General features: G+C 46.3%; 1 protein-coding gene across 1 annotated transcript in view; it reads left to right on the forward strand.

The window, feature by feature from the left end:
- The window catches only part of LIG1 (DNA ligase 1), a 166,010-nt gene extending 148,569 nt beyond the window's left edge, over positions 1 to 17,441 (forward strand). The window contains exons 26-29 of the mRNA XM_082273878.1: positions 1,941 to 1,994; positions 2,154 to 2,297; positions 15,270 to 15,362; positions 17,307 to 17,441. Of these exons, the coding sequence (XP_082130004.1) occupies positions 1,941 to 1,994; positions 2,154 to 2,297; positions 15,270 to 15,362; positions 17,307 to 17,381 (366 nt within the window). The 3' untranslated portion in view covers positions 17,382 to 17,441. The remainder of the gene's footprint in view (positions 1 to 1,940; positions 1,995 to 2,153; positions 2,298 to 15,269; positions 15,363 to 17,306) is intronic.
- Positions 17,442 to 18,584: the final 1,143 nt, after the last annotated feature.

Raw genomic sequence — 18,584 nt, forward strand, 5'->3', positions numbered from 1 at the left:
CCGTCAAACTCAGGGAAATGGATTTCACGCTAAGTACAAAAATCCCCCTTTTTTTTATGCATGCTTAAAAGAGCTAATGGACTGCCTGGGAAAGTATGCAACAGTAGCTGTGTGGCGCCCCATGGGCTGTACAGCATAGATTTGGCAGAAACATGGTCAAATATAAAATCCTAAAGTGGTGCTGGTAAATTTGGGAGTTAACTTAAAATATACATTTAACCACTTGCCTACAATGCACTTTGACCCCCTTCCTGCCAAGGCCAATTTTCAGCTTTCAGCGCTGTCACAATTTGAATGACAATTGCGTGGTCATGCTACACTGTACCCGTATGAAATTTTTATCATTTTTTTCACACAAATAGAGCTTTCTTTTGGTGGTATTTAATCACCTCTGGGTTTTTATTTCTTACAAAAAGAAAAAAGACAGAAAATTATGAAAAAAAAAAGTTTATCTTTTTTTCTGTGAGTAAATTTTGAAAATAAATAACTTCTCCTTCACTGATGTGTGCTGATGAGGTGGCACTGATAGGCTGCACTGATAAGGTGGCACTGATGAGGTACTAATATGCCGCACTGATGGGCACTGATAGGTGGCACTGATGAGCACTGAGATGTGGCACTGATGAGCCCTGATGGGCAGCACCATCAGTGCCCACAATCAGTGCCCATAGTGCTGCCAGTCAGTGCTCATCAGTGCCTAGATGAGCAGGCACTGATGGGTACTGACTGGCAGCACTGATTGCGGGCACTGACTGGCAGCACTGATTGTGGGCAGTAATTGGCACTTTATTTACATTTAGTATAATCAGGGCACTGATGATCAGTGTCCTGATTACTTGTAATTGTCTCCCCTATGAGGAGGAGCCGCTGATCGGCTCTCCTCGTCTCACACTCTGACAGTGTGAGGCGAGCCGAATAACTGCACTTCCTCATTTACATGTGACCGGCTGTGATTGGACACAGCCGATCACACGGGTAAAGAGGCATGTCATTGGTCGTGCCGTGTCTTAGCAACACGGTGTGGCCACGATCATTGCTCCGCGTACCCCCTGGGCTCCACGAGAGAGGCTGTTCTGGTGCGCTGTCATATGACGGCGTCCCAGAACAATAGCTGCACTGCTCTGTCGTCATTTGACGGCAGGCAGGTAGGATGTGGTTAAACAAAGTATCCTTTAAAATGAATTTGTGAGGCCCAAAAAATAAAAAGTCCCATAGCAGGTCTACCGAGCTCATTCTAGTTTCACTACCTAGTGGTTCTTTGATCAAGAATAACTGTGCAGGACGTACATTCTGGCTTCATTTGCTGCATGGTTATTCTAGATCCAGTGACTCATTAGTTAGTGCCCGGATGTTTAAACATATAAAAGACACATAATAATGCGTCTGTTCAGTAAATTAATTTTTTTAAAAGCAGCCAGTGTAAGTACCTGAATTTGACTTGTCCGCAACCCACTTGTAGTCCTTGTTCAGCAGAGCTCAGACTGGGAGTGGAAAAAGCAGCACAAGTAGCCCATCAGCTATGCCGCACTGCTCATGGTCTAATAAAGGGCATTCTGATCAGAGGAGAGAACAGTGATGGAGATGAGCTTATCAGTCAGCTTTTCCTTTCATTGTTCAGTTGCAGATTGGGGAACTAAAGACCTGTAAGGGTTACTTAGGTGCAATAGATGTTCCTCACTCAGGGCTGTGCTGTGTCATATAGAGCTTTGTAAATTTTAGGATTGAATAGACAGAAATACAAACCCTTTGGTAAATAAAAAAGCATGGACTTCAGCTTTAAAATCAAGTTAAAAATAGTGTCGTCTTATTTGATTTGGCCTAGGTTTATTTCATATGATATTTAAATTCTACATATCCATATACAGTATTTGTATTCTAACTTTTTGTTTTATCATAATGTACTAATTATGTTTTTTTTTTTTTTTTTTTTTTTTTTAAAGATTGGAACCGGGTTTACAGATGAGGATCTGGAAAACCACTACAATTTTCTTAAGGTAATCCAACATGAAAAATTATGGAATGCTTTTCTGAACTTCACTCAGGGGAAGCAACTAAGTACAGTTAGGATGTCTTTGGTAACAATTATAAAAAGTTTTCAGAGATCATTTACTGCACATACCCTAACACTTTTTCTTCATAAATCTTCATTGTAGGACCATGTCATTGATGGACCACGCAGCTACTACCGCTGGGACAGTGCAGCACAGCCAGATCATTGGTTTGAGCCTGCGCAAGTTTGGGAAGTGAAATGTGCAGATCTTTCAATCTCTCCAGTTCATAAAGCTGCAGTGGGACTGGTATGCATTTTGTTTAATTTGCATAAGGAAAGATCAGAAATGTATATGTCTGGAAGATTCACTTAGCCCCCTCTTAGCGTCAAAGGAATTAGCAGCAAGATATCTATGCACAGCTGGACTGCCAGGAAGGGCAGCAGCGCTTCTGGCAGGGAACTTCTCTTTCTGGGGAAGAACCCAGCTCTCCTAGGCTCCAGACTATTTATGCCCCTTCCCAGCCATCTTCTGGGCACTTTCCCCCAGGCTTGGTTGAAACTGCATAAATACCGTCATGGACAAAAATATTGTCACCCTTGCATTTTTGTCAGATAATGCACCACTTTGCCCAGAAAATTGTTGAAATTACAAATGTTTAGGCATTCTTATGTTTAGTTCTTTTGTTTGTATTGATATGACAAAAAGATGAGAAACAAAAAGCCAAATCTGACACATTCCAATATCTTTTGCCATGACTGTATTCAGGCTGCTCGTTTGACTCTCCCACCCACTATATTCTGGAAGCCTCCAGAAGACCGCAATCAAAGCAATTAAACTTGCAGCATGCAGAGCAGACCACAGCATAATCCTAGAACCACATTTGCCTAACCTAACTAGCAGGGAGGATGCCACATGCATTACCACCAATGAAAGAATACTGGATTGCTAACATCAATGCTACTATCCCCCAAAGAAATATATCTGTACTCACAGTGGCTTGCCCAAAATATTGTATAAGTTTGGGATGGATGATGCAAAGTGCAATTCATTCACTTGATCTTATTCATAATTTGTATTGATATATTCTCTTTAATATGTATTTTTATTGAGAAATGAGCAGAGGTATTAGCTCAGCTGAAGACAAACCTAGCAGTATCTTTGCAGTCATTGTTAACACAGTGTTACATCTGGCTGTGTCACGTGTAACAGAAAACCTGTTTTATAAAGTTTGCATGCCATGCAAATAGGATTTCTCTGTCGCTCATTGACAGACGCAGTCCTCTTGATTAATATCAATTGGGTTATACTGCCCTCTACAGGAGTAGGACACTAGGCAGGAAAAAATGTTCCGGCCACACCTTAGGTGCAGTCCCAGGGGGTATATCCTCCCCTTCCTGCTACAGGATGTTAGTTTTTTTCTGCCTAGTCAGGAGTAAGGACCTAAGCTCCTTGCTGGGATCTCTGGTCCTGGCAAGTTTTGTTAGAGAAATCTTTTTTTATTTAGCTTTTTTCTCCAGTGTTGTTCCTGTGAGATCTTCAAGCAATTATGTCGGATCTGGGCGACGGGCTGGAAGTTGAGGTCCAGTGGTCACCCCAGCCGGCCTACGAGCGCGTGCAGACTCCAGCTCCGCGCTGGGTCGGCCGCGACATATTCAAGCAATTATGCTGGAGCTGGGCGACTGACTGGATGTTGAGATCCAGTGGTCACCCCAGCCGGCCTACGAGCGCGTGCAGACTCTAGCTCTGCGCTGGGTCGGCCATTGGACAGGGACTGGCCCCGCGAGTTAAACGCTCACCAGGTCACCTACTGCCAGTCTGAATCGGAGTCGCGGCGTCCGTGTTGGCCGACAGCCCCCACCTCGGTGGAGAGAGGTTCTGTCAGGAGTTGGTGCCCGCCTGTTCCGGTATGGTGAGTAGAATGTTCCCCCTCTCCTTCTGTCGGGTGCCCCTCCGTGGAATAGTCGGACCCTCATGATCCCGGGTTCCCCTTTATCCTGTGTGACACACTCCTCCTATCTCCCCCTTGCTAAAAGATGGGTTGGTAAGTGAAGTATACCACTCCAGGAGGCTTGGTTGGGCAGCCTATTGCATTAGGGTGTGCACCCCAAAGTTTAAATACACATAACATGTGTTTGCCTACATGTACATGTAATCTGTCACTGCAAGGAAAGCCTGCATTATATATAAGGTTTGAGGAAATAATCATGCAGATTATCAAGCACCGACCGATCGGTCGGATGTCCCCTGTATGGCGGCGGCAATTTTTGATACACCCAGCTTCGCTTGGCTTGAGTGCTGAGCAGCGATGGGAGTGCCGGAAGGCGTGTAAGGGGGAGGAGCCCCTCCCCTTGGCCCGAGTAAATCGATCCAAGACTTCCTGTTCTGTAAAGACAGCGCTGAGAGCAGTCCTGTAGGAACTTCTGTGCATCAGGTGGTGAGCCTTTGGGGGTCGTTCTTCTCTCTGTGAGGGGTTTCAAAGCACGTGGTCACTGAGGAGCGCTGTTGCGCTGGGGGATTGCTTACAAAAAAAAAAAAAAAGTTTTTTCTTTTTTAGATTTTGTCATTGTTTGCTGACAGGTTTTCCTGGCTTTGCCATGGACCCTGCTATAAATGTATTCCCAAATGATCCACTAGAGGTGACCACGGGACCCTCCAATTCTCCCCTTACTATTAATGCACTTTCAGCGGTTTTTGAGTCTTTGGTATCCCGGGTGGAGGTGGCCTGTCAGGGACGGGGGGGGGGGCTAAAGAGCGAACCCCGCCTACTCCTATCTCATCTGACAGATCAGATACGGATTCGGAGCCTGTCGCTGCTGCTGCAGGTTCCTCCTCTGGGACTGTTGTCTCAGGTCCCGTCTCCTTGGAGAGTGAGGATGACGTTTCTACCTCCGCCAGATCGCAAGATGTAGCGCTGGTGGATGCACTGATTGTGTCTGTCCGGGACACCCTAAGACTTGAGGTTACGCCGGCGGAGGCAGCTGATACTGAAATTGTTTGTGGTACTGCAAACCTTCCAAGATGGCAAAGGTGTGCCTTGCCCAAATGTTTTGAGGGGAGTGGGTCCGTTCAGAACGAACCCCTGGTAGGTTCAAACGGATTGCTAAGCGCTATCCCTCAATAAATGGACGGTACCACCGTCGGTGGATTCGCCGATTCCAGACTGAATAAAGCTATCCCATTGGAGAACTCTCCGTCATTTCGGGATCCGGTGAATCGTAAGGCGGAATCTATATCCCGCTCCATATTCTCCCTGGTATGGTACCATTGCTCTGGTTTCACAAACAGTGACAGAATAACCAAGTTGTTACGCCATGACCTGCAGGGGAGGAGTCTCCCCCCTGCAGTAGCAGGAATTGCTGGAGCAGATGGTACAAGGGCTATAGTTTATCTGTGACGCCGCCCTGGACACCGCTACATTATTGGACACTGCTCCATTGTTGGGGCGTGTATCGATTTCGGCGGTGGTCCTCCGGCGCATGTTATGGTTAAAATGCTGGTCGGCAGATCAAGCTTCCAAAAAGAGCTTTGGCTGATCTCCCTTTTTCAAGAAGATCGCCTGTTGGGTGCTATCCTGGATAAGATTATCAAGGGTCTCACTAAGAGGCAAAAGCACCTTCTATCACAGGCTACTATAAGGGTAAAGGACCTCGTCGCAGACAGGGACCTTCCTTTTCCGTCAAAGGGGCCTACGTCCGCATCACCCTGAAGGCGCCCGATATCGTCTGATCTCAGAAGCTAAGCAGGGTTTAGGCCTGTTTTAGCACCTGTATGAGAGACAGCCTGGGAATACCAGGTGCGGTAGGCTTAACGCCGGTCGGGTAAACAAAGGTCCGGTTCTTCCAGACCTGGAAATCAGACCACTACAGCCTGAAGGTGCGCCTCCACCCATATCCGGGGTGGGGGGACGGGTAGGTCATACGGTCGGGGATACAAGATCGAGTTTTGATCACTTCCACCGGTGCGGTTCTTTCCTTCCAATATTCGACTATCCCCGGATCGCTTAAAAGCTTTGCGGAGGTTAGTGACGGACTGGATACAACAAGGAGTGGTAGTCCCCGTTCCTTGGACAGAACGTTTTCAGGGGTTCTACTTGAATCTGTTCACAGTACCCAGGAAAGAGGACAAGCTGCGTCCAATTCTAGTGCCATACTAAGTCCACTACGGGTAGTCCGTAGAGGGCCTACTATTGAAATACAGAGGTGGCTCCAGGCAGCATATGAGCAACCTGTTGAAGCTCCACTGTACACTGGACCTAATTAACTGTCATACATGCAACAGTTGCACAGTAGAACTAAGTTTCTAAATTTGAGGGCGCTCAATTGTTTTGTCCGGGTGCAAAAAATTCAAGACGGAGTCTATTCGCACAGTGGTGGCCTCCCTGCATCAGATGGATTTTCTGATGTTCATAGACATCAATGATGCCTATCTTCACATGCCCATTTACGCAGGACACAAGCGTTCCTTCGCTTTGCTGTGGGAAAGAACCATTAGCAGTTTGTGGCATTTCCCTTTGGTCTTGCCTCTGCTCCCCGGGTCTTCACAAAGGTGTTGGCGCTGTTGTGACAGCGGGGCATATCAATTCTAGGTTACCTAGACGATCTTCTCCGTGCGGAGTCTCAGCAGGCTCTGTTGCTAAACTTGGAGATCACCATGATCTCTTTTAAAGAGTTCGGGTGGCTGATGAACCTGCAAAAGTCATCCTGGTCCCCACCAAGAGGCCGGACTATCTGGGCCTAACTTTAGACATATCCTTGGCAAAAGTGTTTCTCCCTGTGGAGAAACTCCAGAAGATTCAGTTGAAGACTCAGCTGTTATGGTTCGTCAACTGGCCTTTCCTTCGGACTTGCATGAGGGTTCAGGGACTGATGGTGGCTTCCTTTGAGGCAGTACCGTTTGCCCAGTTTCATAACCGTATTCTCAAAAAAGAGATTCTTCTCAAATGGAACCGGAATCCCGATTCCCTGGACAATCGGATCCGGATGAGCGAGTGGACCAGTGAGTCTCTGGCTTCGGTCTCAGATGCAGTCAGGGGAAGTCATTTCTCCCGATCTACTGGACAATTGTCACCACGGATGCCAGTCCATCTGGGTGGGGTGATGTTCTTGGCAGGCTATCTGCTCAAGGGCTCTAGTCCCTGGAGGAATCCAGGTTACTGATAAATGTATTGGAACTGAGAGCGATCAGACTTTGTCTGGTTCACTGGACCGAGTAGCTCCGGGCGGCCCGGTTCAGATCCAGTCGGATAATGCCACGGCCGTGGCTTACGTCAATCACCAAGGGGACACCAAGAGTGTTCTGGCGGCCGTAGAAGTGGCCGGAATCCTTCGTTAGGCGGAACGATTGTTCCAGCTCTCTCCGCGGTTTTCACTCCGGGGGTGGAAAATTGGCAGTCATATTTTTCTAAGCCGTCAGATTCTGGATCAGGGGGAATGGTCCTTCACCCAGAAGTATTTCACCAAGTGTGCCTTCGTTGAGGCACCCCGGATGTGGATCTGTTGGCATTTCGGCTCAACAGGAAGGTGCGGAGGTTTGTAGCCCGTTCCCGCGATCCTCTAGCGAACACCGCAGACGCGCTGGTTGCTCCGTGGGCATCCTTGGCAAAAGTGTTTCTCCCGGCGGAGAAACTCCAGGAGATTCAGTTGACGACTAATTTATTGTCTGCCAACTGGCCTTCCCTTCGGCCTACCGATCGATCGGTCGGCTGCAGCGCGCGGAACGCCATCCTTTCGAATCCATGACTATGGTTTGTCAGGGATGGGGTATGGCGCCGCGGGCATTACCAGCAGTACCAGTTACTGTATGCTTTCCCTCCTCTCAAGTTGCTGCCGAAACTTCTCGCAGGATAGAGGTGGAGGGAATTCCAGTCATTCCGGACTGGCCTCATCGGGCCTGGTACGCTATCCTGGTCAGGTTGTTCGCGGACGCTTCTTGGCGACTTCCTCTCAGGGAGGATCTGCTGTCTCAGGGACCGATCTTCCATCCTGCTTTACGATCGCTGGCTTCAACGGCTTGGCTGTTGAGACCCAGGTGCGGAAGGACAGGGGTTTGTCGGCTTCAGTTATTCCTACTCTGATTAAAGCGAGGAAAGCGAATTCTAGAAAGGTCTATCATCGCACATGGAAGTCTTACATTGTGTGGTGTGAATCCCTTTGGGTTTCCTCCACGTTCTTACTCGGTGGCTCGGATATTGGCTTATTCTGCAACAGGAGGTTGAGCAGAAAACTGGCCTTGTGCACAATCAAGGGTCAGGTCTCAGCCTTGACAAAGCTTCTTTCAGAAGCCGCTGACTACTCAGTACTTAGTACGGAGGTTCATCCAGGGGGTGCGACACCTGGCTTCGCCAGTGCGTGTGCCCTTGCCGCCTTGGGATCTTAATTTGGTGTCGGGTTTCCAGAAACCTCCCTTTGAAAATATAGGGAGATTCCCTTGCTTACCTTATCCCAGAAGGTGGCCTTTTTGGTGGCACGTCTGCACACAGGGTGTCAGAACTGGCCGCATTGTCCTGTCGTTCCCCATATCTGATGGTTCATAGGGATAAGGTGGTTCTTCATCCGAATCCATCCTTCCTTCCTAAGATGGTTTCAAAGTTCCATCTGAATGAGAATAGTGTGTTACCTTCCAGGTGTCCTAAGCCCAGTCATCCTCGGGAGTTTGCGTTACACTCCTTGGATGTGGTTCAGGCGATCAGGGTGTACTTGACTACTACGGAAGCTTTCCGTGAGACGGATTCACTGTTTGTGATCACGAATGGCCCTAGAAAGGGGTTGCCTGCGTCTGCCACGACTATCTCCAGATGGATCAGTCAGACGGTGGTACAGGCTTATTCTATCAAGGGTCGGGTTCCTCCGTTCCCTGTTAAAGCACACTCCACTCGGGCGCTTAGTGCTTCCTGAGCCTTCCGCCATCAGGCGTCGGTACTTCAGGTTTGCAAAGCGACTACCTGGTCTTCGGTTCATGACTTTACAAAAAATTTTATAAAGTTGATGTGATGGCATCGTCGGATGCCTCTTTTGACCGCAAGACCCTGCAGGCCGCTGTTTGAGGGGACCGTTGGTCTACCTCGAGGGTTTTGTTGGGTGGGTCTCATCTTTTTGTTCGATGAACCCTTGATGCTTCTGGTTGGCTCCGGTTGGGCCTTCTGGATTGGATTTTTTCTGTTATCCCACCCCTCATTTGTGGCACTGCTTTGGGACGTCCCAATTGATATTAATCAAGAGGACTGCGTCTGTCAATGAGCGACAGAGAAAATTGGATTTTTGTAAGAACTTACCGTAAAATCCTTTTCTCTTAAGCTCATTGACAGACGCAGTACCCGCCCCTCTATCTTGAGTTGGGTTGGGTTGAGTTCTCTGACACTGCTTTGTTACATAACTAACATCCTGTAGCAGGAAGGGGAGGATATACCCCCTGGGACTGCCCCTAAGGTGTGGCCGGAACATTTTTTCCTGCCTAGTGTCCTACTCCTGTAGAGGGCAGTATAACCCAATTGATATTAATCAAGAAGACTGCGTCTGTCAATGAGCTTAAGATAAAAGGATTTTACGGTAAGTTCTTACAAAAATCCAATTATGCGGAGGGTGGCTTACCGGTATTTTGGTTTATCTATAGGAGTTCATTTGACTATGACATTATTACTGTACAGTCCTGCACCTGGTATTTACTGTTCTTCTTTTGTACCAACCAATTGATAAAAATGGTGCTCTACTGCATACTTTTTATATTTGTAGATCTGAAAAAAACATTTTGTAAATGAAGAAAAAAAAGTTTGGTCTGGTCAGAATTAATTTCTTGTCTTCTGCTTCCATGGACATGGAGGTCAGGAATGACATTGCTGCTGAGCGATGTGTTGACAGCAGCTTATAGTGCAGCTGCAGAGACCTTCCAGTCAGATGATATAAGTAGAGAGATTTAACACTTTCCTGCTCACTGTTGTAGAATTAACCATTAGTAAAGGGAAAAACAAATTGCTAAAAATATAATTGAAAAAATCTGCTCTGCCAGCAGCTTGATCTGGTTTGCCCCAACAAAGACAAACAAAGCTTGGTGCACCAGCTTCCACCAAAATGAGGGCGCACCATTAGAAAAAAAAGGTTCTCGGAGGGGGGGGGGGAGGGGGATTTAAAAAATATTACATTTATAATACACTAGCTTGTGCCACGATGATCAATTAGCGTTGGCATTTTGGCTGCCATCTCTAGAATATGGCAATATTATATTACCATATACCTGGGTTGTATATAGTTACAGCTCCAAGCTCCAGTCTTGGCATTCTCTCCTTGTGCAGCCATTTCAGTAACTAATTCCTTAGAAGGTGTATCACTGGTTGCCTCTACTGTATGTCTGCTACAGCTGCTGCTCTTGTTTGCCAGTTGGATTTTTTTCATAAAAGTCAAGGAAGTACTTAGTGTGGTGCCTTCTAAAGAATAAACTGCTAATATAGAACCATGGGGATTAGCTTTGTACCTCAGTCCTGCTGCTATTCTCTACACTTACTAACCGAAATTTCTCTGTCGCTCATTGACAGACGTAGTCCCCGTTGATTAATAACAACTCGGGTTATGCTGCCCTCTACAGGAGTAGGACTAGACAGGAAAGAAAACGTTCTGGCCACACCCAAGGGGCAGTCCCAGAGGGTATATCCTCTCACTTCCTGCTACAGCAAATCAGTTTTTTTCTGTCTAGTTAGGAGTAAGGACCTAGATACCTTGCTGGGATCTTCGGTCCTGGCAGGATTTTTTTCTTAGAAGATTTTTAGACAGCTTTTTTTCTCCAGTGTTCCTGTGAGATCTTCAAGCAAGAAAGCTGGAACTGGGCGACGGGCTGGATGTTGAGATCCGGTGGTCACCCCAGTTCAGCCTACGAGCGCGTGCAGGCCATAGCTCCACGCTGGGTCGGCCGCGACATAGTCCCACTGGACGGGGACTGACCCTGCGAGTTAAACGTCTCGCTGAAACGCCAATGACCATGAGTCACGGCGTCCGTATTGGTCTACAGCCCTCCCACCCCGGTGGAGAGGGGTACTGTCAGGAGTTGGCGCCCGCCTGGTTCCGGTATGGTGAGTAGTATGTTCCCCCTTTTCCCCCTGACGGGTTTTGTGGTGAACGCGGGCCCCTCTCTGAAATGGTAAGGATGGGTCTCCCCTCTATCCTATAACATGTCACAGATCCCCCTATTTGAGTGTGATTTTTGTGAACAAATAACCAGGAGGCTTGGTTTGGGAGCTGACAATCTAATGTCATTTCAAAACTGTAAAGATGACTGAAGTCAGTGGCAGTACTAGAATATTACTGTGGTAGCATAAGGTATCCTACCTGTCAGAGGTGTTCACAGGGCGATGTCTATGCATGTATAACTGCAGTCCAGATCGCATTCCTCCAGCAAGGGCAGGCACGGACCACATGCGGCCCACCAGAGTCCGGTACCGCCGTCCAGGCTGATCACCATCCAGGGTGAAGTTTGGGGGGCCGATGCACTCCCACAGGCCGCTAGGCCGTATACAGCATCCTGCAGGCCGCTGCTAAGCCGCCGCTATCCTAACAGGCCGCCGCCATTTTCTTGCAGAGCACACGAGGCTGCCATATTGGCGTAGCCTCGTATCTCCAACATGGGGGCGGCCATGTTTGAGGTGACCAAACACCTCATGGAGCCAGGGGGAGGCACTGGTAGGCGTGTTAAGGGGCGGAGCCGCCTCCTTTACCCAGGAAATGGGGCCAAAGACTTCCTGTCTGTAACAAGACAGCACTGAGCAAGCTGATGAAAACTTCTGTGCATCAGGGATGAGCCTTGGGGTCTCTCTCTCTCTCTCTGTGGGGTCCAAAAAGGCAGGTAACACTGAGGGGCGCTGTTGCGACTGGGGGACACACAAAAAAAAAAAAAAAAAAGTTTTTTACTTTGTCATTTTTTGTCGCTGGCAAGTGTCTTGTATAATCATTGACCCTGCCGCAATGCATTATCGGCAGTTTTGGAGTCTTTGGTATCCCGGGAGGAGGTGGCCTGTCAGGGACGGGGGTCAAGAAGCGACCCCCGACTACCCCTATTGTTTATCTGATACTTCAGATACGGATTCTGAGCTGGTCAATGCAGCTGCAGGTCCCTCTTATGGGGCTGTTGTCTCAGGTAATGTCTCCTCAGCAGTGAGGAGAACGTTTCTGCCTCTGCCATAGCACAAGAGTGGTGGATGCACTAGTTGTGTCCGTCTGGGAAACCTTTGGTCTTGAGGTTATACCGGCAGAGGTAGCTGAGACTGAAATTCCTTTTTGGTACTTGTTAGCCTACCAAAAGGGCGAAGGATTTTCCTTTACCCAAATGGGGTCGTTTTGAAACGAACCCCTGTTATTTCCTAACGCATGGCTAGGCGCTATCCGTTTGAGGAATCTTTCTTTAAAGGATAGACGGTACCACCTGCTGTCTTGCCACAGACTGTTAGGTTAAAGAGGACCTCGTAGCCAACGAGGACCTTCCCTTTCTGCTCATAAGGAGTTGTTCGTTCCGCGAGGGCGGGCGATAAGGCGAAACCCTCCAAAGCCCCTTCAGAGGGTTTCAAAGGGCGCTGGTCGGCTAAACAAAAAGTCCGGCTCAGCCAAGCCTGAAAAATACAGCCTGATGCGCCCCTACCCATCTCTGGAGTGGGGGGACGTCTTCACCGGTTTCCGGATCCATGGCTTGCCGGAACCCCAGACTAAGGGGTTCGCGAGGTCATACGGTCAGGATACAGGATCGAGTTTCGATCACTTCCACCGGTGCGATTCTTCCCTGCTAACATTTAACGGTTTCAGGGGTTCTATTCGAACCTGTTCACAATGCCCAGGAAAGAGGGCAAGGTGCGTCTAATTTCTGGACTTGGGGAAAAATAGAGTCCATCCGAACAGTGGTGGCCTCCCTGCCTCAGGGGGATTCCTGGCGTCCATAGACATTTAGGATGCCTATCTTTATATCCCCATCATCGCAGGACATCAGCGTTTTTCTTCGCTTTCCCACATCCCTGGTTCCCACCAGGAGACTGAACTATCTGGGCCTAAGGTTGGGTACATCCTGGGCAAGAGGTTTTCTCCTTGCGGAGAAACTCCAGAAGGTTCAGTCAACGATTCGGATGTTGCTGTCCGTCAATTGGCTGGGACGGATGGTGGCCTTCTTAGAGGCAGTACCGTATACCCAGTCTCATACCCGAATTCTCCTGAAAGATTCTTTTCTTATGGAATCAGAATTCCGATTTCCTGGCCAATCGGATCCGGTTGGGCGAGCGGACCAGGGAGCCTCTGATGCTCAACCAGGGGAAGTCATTCCTTCCGATAGTATCCAGGTTACCAATAGGGTATCGGAACTGAGAGCGATCAGATTTTGTCTGATTTACTGGACCGAGCAGCTCTAGAGCAGCCCGATTTGGATCCAATTGACTGCGGGAACTTCTTCGCAGGATAGAGGTGGAGGGAATTCCAGTTATTCTGGAAATTCCGGACTGACCTCGTCGAGCCTGGTACGCCGACTTGGTGAGGCTAGTCGCGGACGCTGCTCGGAGACTTCCTCTCAGGGAGGATTTGCGGTCTCAGGGACCGATCTTCCATCTTGCTTTACAATCGGCCTGGCCATTGAGACCCAGGTACTGAAGGACAAGGGAGTGTCAGCTTCAGTTATTCCTACCTCTAGTTAAAGCAAGGAAAGCGACTTCCAGCACATGAAAGTCTTATATTTGCGTGGTGTGAATCTCTTGGATTTCCCCCACATACCTATTCGGTGATCCGAATCTTGGTCTTTCTGCAACAAGGGGTTGAGCAGAAATTGTCCTTGAGCACTATCAAGGGTCAGGTTTCAGCGTTAGCAATCTTCTTTCAGAAACCTTTGGCTAATCATTCCTTGGTGCGGAATTTCATCCAAGGGGTGCGACATCTGGCTCCGCCAGTGCGTGCACCCTTACCGCCTGGGATCTTAATTTAGTGTTGTCAGTTCTTCAGAAACTTCTCTTTGAAGATATTAGGGAGATTCCCTTGCTTACATTATCCCATAAGGTGGCCTTCTTGGTGGCCATTACTTCTGCACGCAGGGTGTCAGAACTGGCCGCATTATCTTGTCATTCCCCATTCCATGGTTCATAGGGATAAGGTGGTTCTTCTTCCGAATCCATCCTTCCTTCCTAAAGTGGTTTTCAGAGTTTTTATCTGAATAAAAATATTGTGTTACCTTCCCCGTGTCCTAAGACTAGCCATCCTTGGGAGTTGCATTACACTCCTTGGATGGGGTTCAGAAGGATACACTTGACTACTACGAACTTGTTTTCGTAAGACGGACTCACTTTTTGTGATCACGGATAGCCCTTGAAGGGGGTTGCCTGTGTCTGCCGCGACCATATCTAGATGGATCAGTCAGACGGTGGTACAGGCTTATTCTATTAAGGGTCGGAAGCCTACGTTCCCTGTTAAGGCGCACTCTACTCGGGCGCCTAGTGTCTCCTGGGTCTTCCGCCATCAGGCGTCAGCGATCCAGGTTTTCGAGGCGATGACTTTATCGTCGGTTCATACCTTTACAACATTTTATAAAGTTGATGTGATGGCATCGGCGGAAGCCTCTTTTGGCCACAAGGTTCTGCAGGCCGCAATCTGAGGAGACTGTTGGTCTACCTCAAGGGTTTGTTGGGTGTTTCACTTAGGTCTCATCTTTTTGCTCGATGAGTCCTTGATGCTTCTGGTTGGCTCCGGTTGGGCCTTTTGGATTTTGATTTCTGTCATCCCACCCCTCATTTGTGGTACTGCTTTGGGACGTCCCGAGTTGTTATTAATCAACGAGGACTACGTCTGTCAATGAGCGACAGAGAAAAATGGATTTTTGTAAAATCTTACCGTAAAATCCTTTTCTCTTAAGCTCATTGACAGACGTAGTACCCGCCCCTCTGTTTTGAGTTGGGTTGGGTTAAATTCTCTAAACACTGCTTTGTGACATAACTGATTTGCTGTAGCAGGAAGTGAGAGGATATACCCTCTGGGACTGCCCCTTGGGTGTGGCCAGAACGTTTTCTTTCCTGTCTAGTCCTACTCCTGTAGAGGGCAGCATAACCTGAGTTGTTATTAATCAACGAGGACTACGTCTGTCAATGAGCTTAAGAGAAAAGGATTTTACGGTAAGATTTTACAAAAATCCATTTTTTGTATTCAGTATCTTCCCTTGGAAATCATTGCTTCCACGTGTATTTGCATTGTGTTAATCTGTAAGGCATATTCTGAATTTAGTTTGGTTGTAATTATTTAAGGAATTCTTACTGGATAGAGACTAAATTTGTTTGTGCTTTAGGTGGAAGATGAAAAGGGAATTTCACTACGTTTCCCACGTTTCCTTCGAATTCGAGATGATAAAAAACCAGAAGAGGCAACAAACAGTTATCAGGTACTGTAAACTACCCGTGTATGTGACTTCCCCTGGTATTTTTCCTTGCCTCTTTACTGTTTTATATTTTCCCTCGCTCCTGCTGTGGTCTCAGAGATGGTTATCTGCATTAAAGATCATAACTATTTAAAAACTGATTTTTAGTCGTTCAGTTGAATAGCTGGTCAAAATTCATATAGGAGAACTATTTTACCTGTCACAAACACTCTTAAGTGTTTGCAGCTCTGCAACTTATTGTGTCACAGCTGCACGCCTTTCACTATTGGCCACTTTAAGACAGCCCCATATCCGCTTTACTGCTACAGGGCGACTCTCCTGTGCCAGATCACGTATTCACGTGTGTGTGTGTGTATATATATGTACATGTATGTGTGTGTGTGTGTGTGTGTATATATATATATATATATATATGTGTATATATATATATATATATATATATATACACACACTGCTCAAAAAAATTAAAGGAACACTTTGAAAACACATCAGATCTCAATGGGGAAAAATATCATGCTGGATATCTAAACTGATAGGTACTGGGTAATGTGTTGGGAACGAAAGGATGGCATATTGTTTGATGGAAATTAAAATTATCAATGTACAGATGGCTGAATTCAAAGACACCCCAAAAATCAAAGTGAAAAAATTATGCTGCAGGGTAGTCCATTTTGCAGAAATTTCATTGCAGCAACTCAAAATGGTTCTCGTAGTTGGTATGGCCCCCACAGGCTTTTATGCATGCCTGACGTCGGAGCATGCTCCTTTGGTAATTCCTCCCAGATCTTGACCAGGGCATCACTGAGCTCCTGACCAAGACTGAGGTGCAACTTGGCGGCGTCGGATGGACCGAAAAATAATGTCCCAGAGGTGTTCTGTTGGATTTAGGTCAGGCGAGCGTGGGGGCCATTCAGTGGTCTTAATTCTTTCATCCTCCAGGAACTGGCTGCAGCTTTTCAAATTTTTGGGGCCTTCCTCTATGTTGGGACTGGACAGTTTTCTATTTGAGGTTTTGTTTAGGGCGAAGTAGAGGGCGATATTTGCCTTAGGCTCCATTTCACACCTGAGCGTATCATTTTCAGATGTTTTTTTCAGGCGTTTTTTGTGGGTGTTTGGAGGCAGGCATTGACATCTAACGAAAATGCTTGTAATCTGCCAAAAAAGAAGCTCATGTACTTTTTTGAGCTTCAGGCGTTTTGCTTCAGGCAACAAAACACTCATTTGTGAACAGGGGCCATTGAAATGAATGGGATTTTGCTTATTGGGCGTTTTGAGACTTCAGAGATGAGCGTTTTACGAGCTGAAAAACGCTCAGGTGTGAACAGGGCCTTAGTGCTGACAGAAAAGAGTGAATGGTCTGTCCGAGCATTACTGTAGTCTGCTTCCCGTGCTCCCAATTTTGGGCTGCAGAATAATGTAACAAGAATGGTAAGAAACTTACATTTTATTTTTGAATTGCATATCTCTACCTGCTTTTTTTTTTTTTTTTTTTTTTTTTTTAAAGCTTCGAATGAGCTTTGAAGGGAACCTGGACTTTCTTTAGACAAAGCAACAGGTTCACTTCAAAGCTAGCTACCTACAGCAGATTTTACTACTCTTCAATTTGCAGCAAGTAGGTCTAGTCTGAGATTTCTCAAGGCTGCAGACTCTCTCTGTCATGTGGGAGGAAGAGTAGTAAGTCACATACGTGGAGTTACCGAATGTTCCTCTTGTGTACCATAGGCAAATGGATCAATGGGCGAGTGAAAGAACGGGGCGTATATGTGCAGGTCAGACTTAAAGGAAGCCTGTTGTTTTCCCCCTAATGTTCAAAGCACAGATTTGCCTTGGTGATGTCATTTGTCAAATGCTTTGTAGCAGATGTAACATTGGGGTAGTGTTCTTTAACTATTTTAATGTGAACGGACTTGTCATTGAAATGTAACAATTGATTTTTTCTTATTTCAGGTTGCTGAGCTTTATAAGAAGCAACAACAAATACAGAACACATCTACAGAGAAAGGAGGAGATGATTTCTATTAGATTTGTGTAAATAGAAGAACTTCAGGAATGTATGCACTTTTAAAAATGTGCTGGCTGATATAAGGGCTTAAGTGAAAGGAGGTGTAAGCCACCTTATGGACTTTTTTTTTTTTAACGCTTTTACTGCATTCCAAGAGTATTGCTCTCACTATTCTCCCAGCCCTATGGCAGTGATGTGGCTCTGCTTGCCTCCCCTCCCCTCCCCTCTGCTACTGATTCGCAGAATGCTTTATAGTTGTGAATAGGTTCACATAACATAAAGTACTCTCAGATTTGACAGGAAGAGAAGGGCAGGCAGAGCATCACCAAACAATCCACAGCTTCTGTGGAAGAGACCTGAAGGTTCAGTGTTGGAGACCCGGAAGTTTAGTGATACCTATACTCCAGTCACTCTGTGAAAGTGTCAATTGTAATTTAAACATAAGTCCACTAGGTAGCCTACACCTTGTTGGACTTGACCCTTTATAAGCCTGCACATTTATAAAGTACATCCTTTTTTTGGAGCTATTCATAAACGATATGTTTATGGGATAAATGACTAAATGTGACTGGAACATTGTTCATGTACCATCATTATCTAATGTATCCACCACCATTCCATTCAGTATTGCTAGATTTCTGGCAAAGAAATGTAACTTTAGCAAGCGAACCCATTATATGGCCTATGAATGCTAAACGTTGGTATTTTTATTGGATGCTTTGCATTCCTACAAAGCATGAGAAACAGCCGAAAATATTTTTTTAGATCATAAATAATTTTCATCTTCACATCAGCATGCAATGTTATGACTGTATATTTATGCTTTTTTCTAGTCATTTGCTTTAACATCATTCGTGTCCATATTTTTTTGTGTAAAGCTCTCCATACACTATACAATCTGATTGTACAATCTCCTTTAGATTTACCAAAACGATGTAAAAAGACACACCTAAACAACCCATTCACTTTCCATCAAATAAGATAGGCCCCTGGACTACATAGTTGATGGTAAATCTAAAGGAGATTGTACAATCAGATTGTATAGTGTATGGTCACCCTAAGCATTGTATTTTTTTTTTTATAAGATAACTACTGAAATATTTTTTCGAAAATAAAAAACTGAATTGTCAGAACTATAGTGTCGTTCCTTACTTTACCACTTCTTTCCATTTTAGCATCTTTTCATCTACAACTCCATGTATTTACATTAACGGTGCATTCCC

The sequence above is a fragment of the Pelophylax lessonae genome, assembly GCF_965119305.1.
Source record: "Pelophylax lessonae genome assembly, chromosome: 12".
Lineage (NCBI taxonomy): Eukaryota > Metazoa > Chordata > Amphibia > Anura > Ranidae > Pelophylax > Pelophylax lessonae.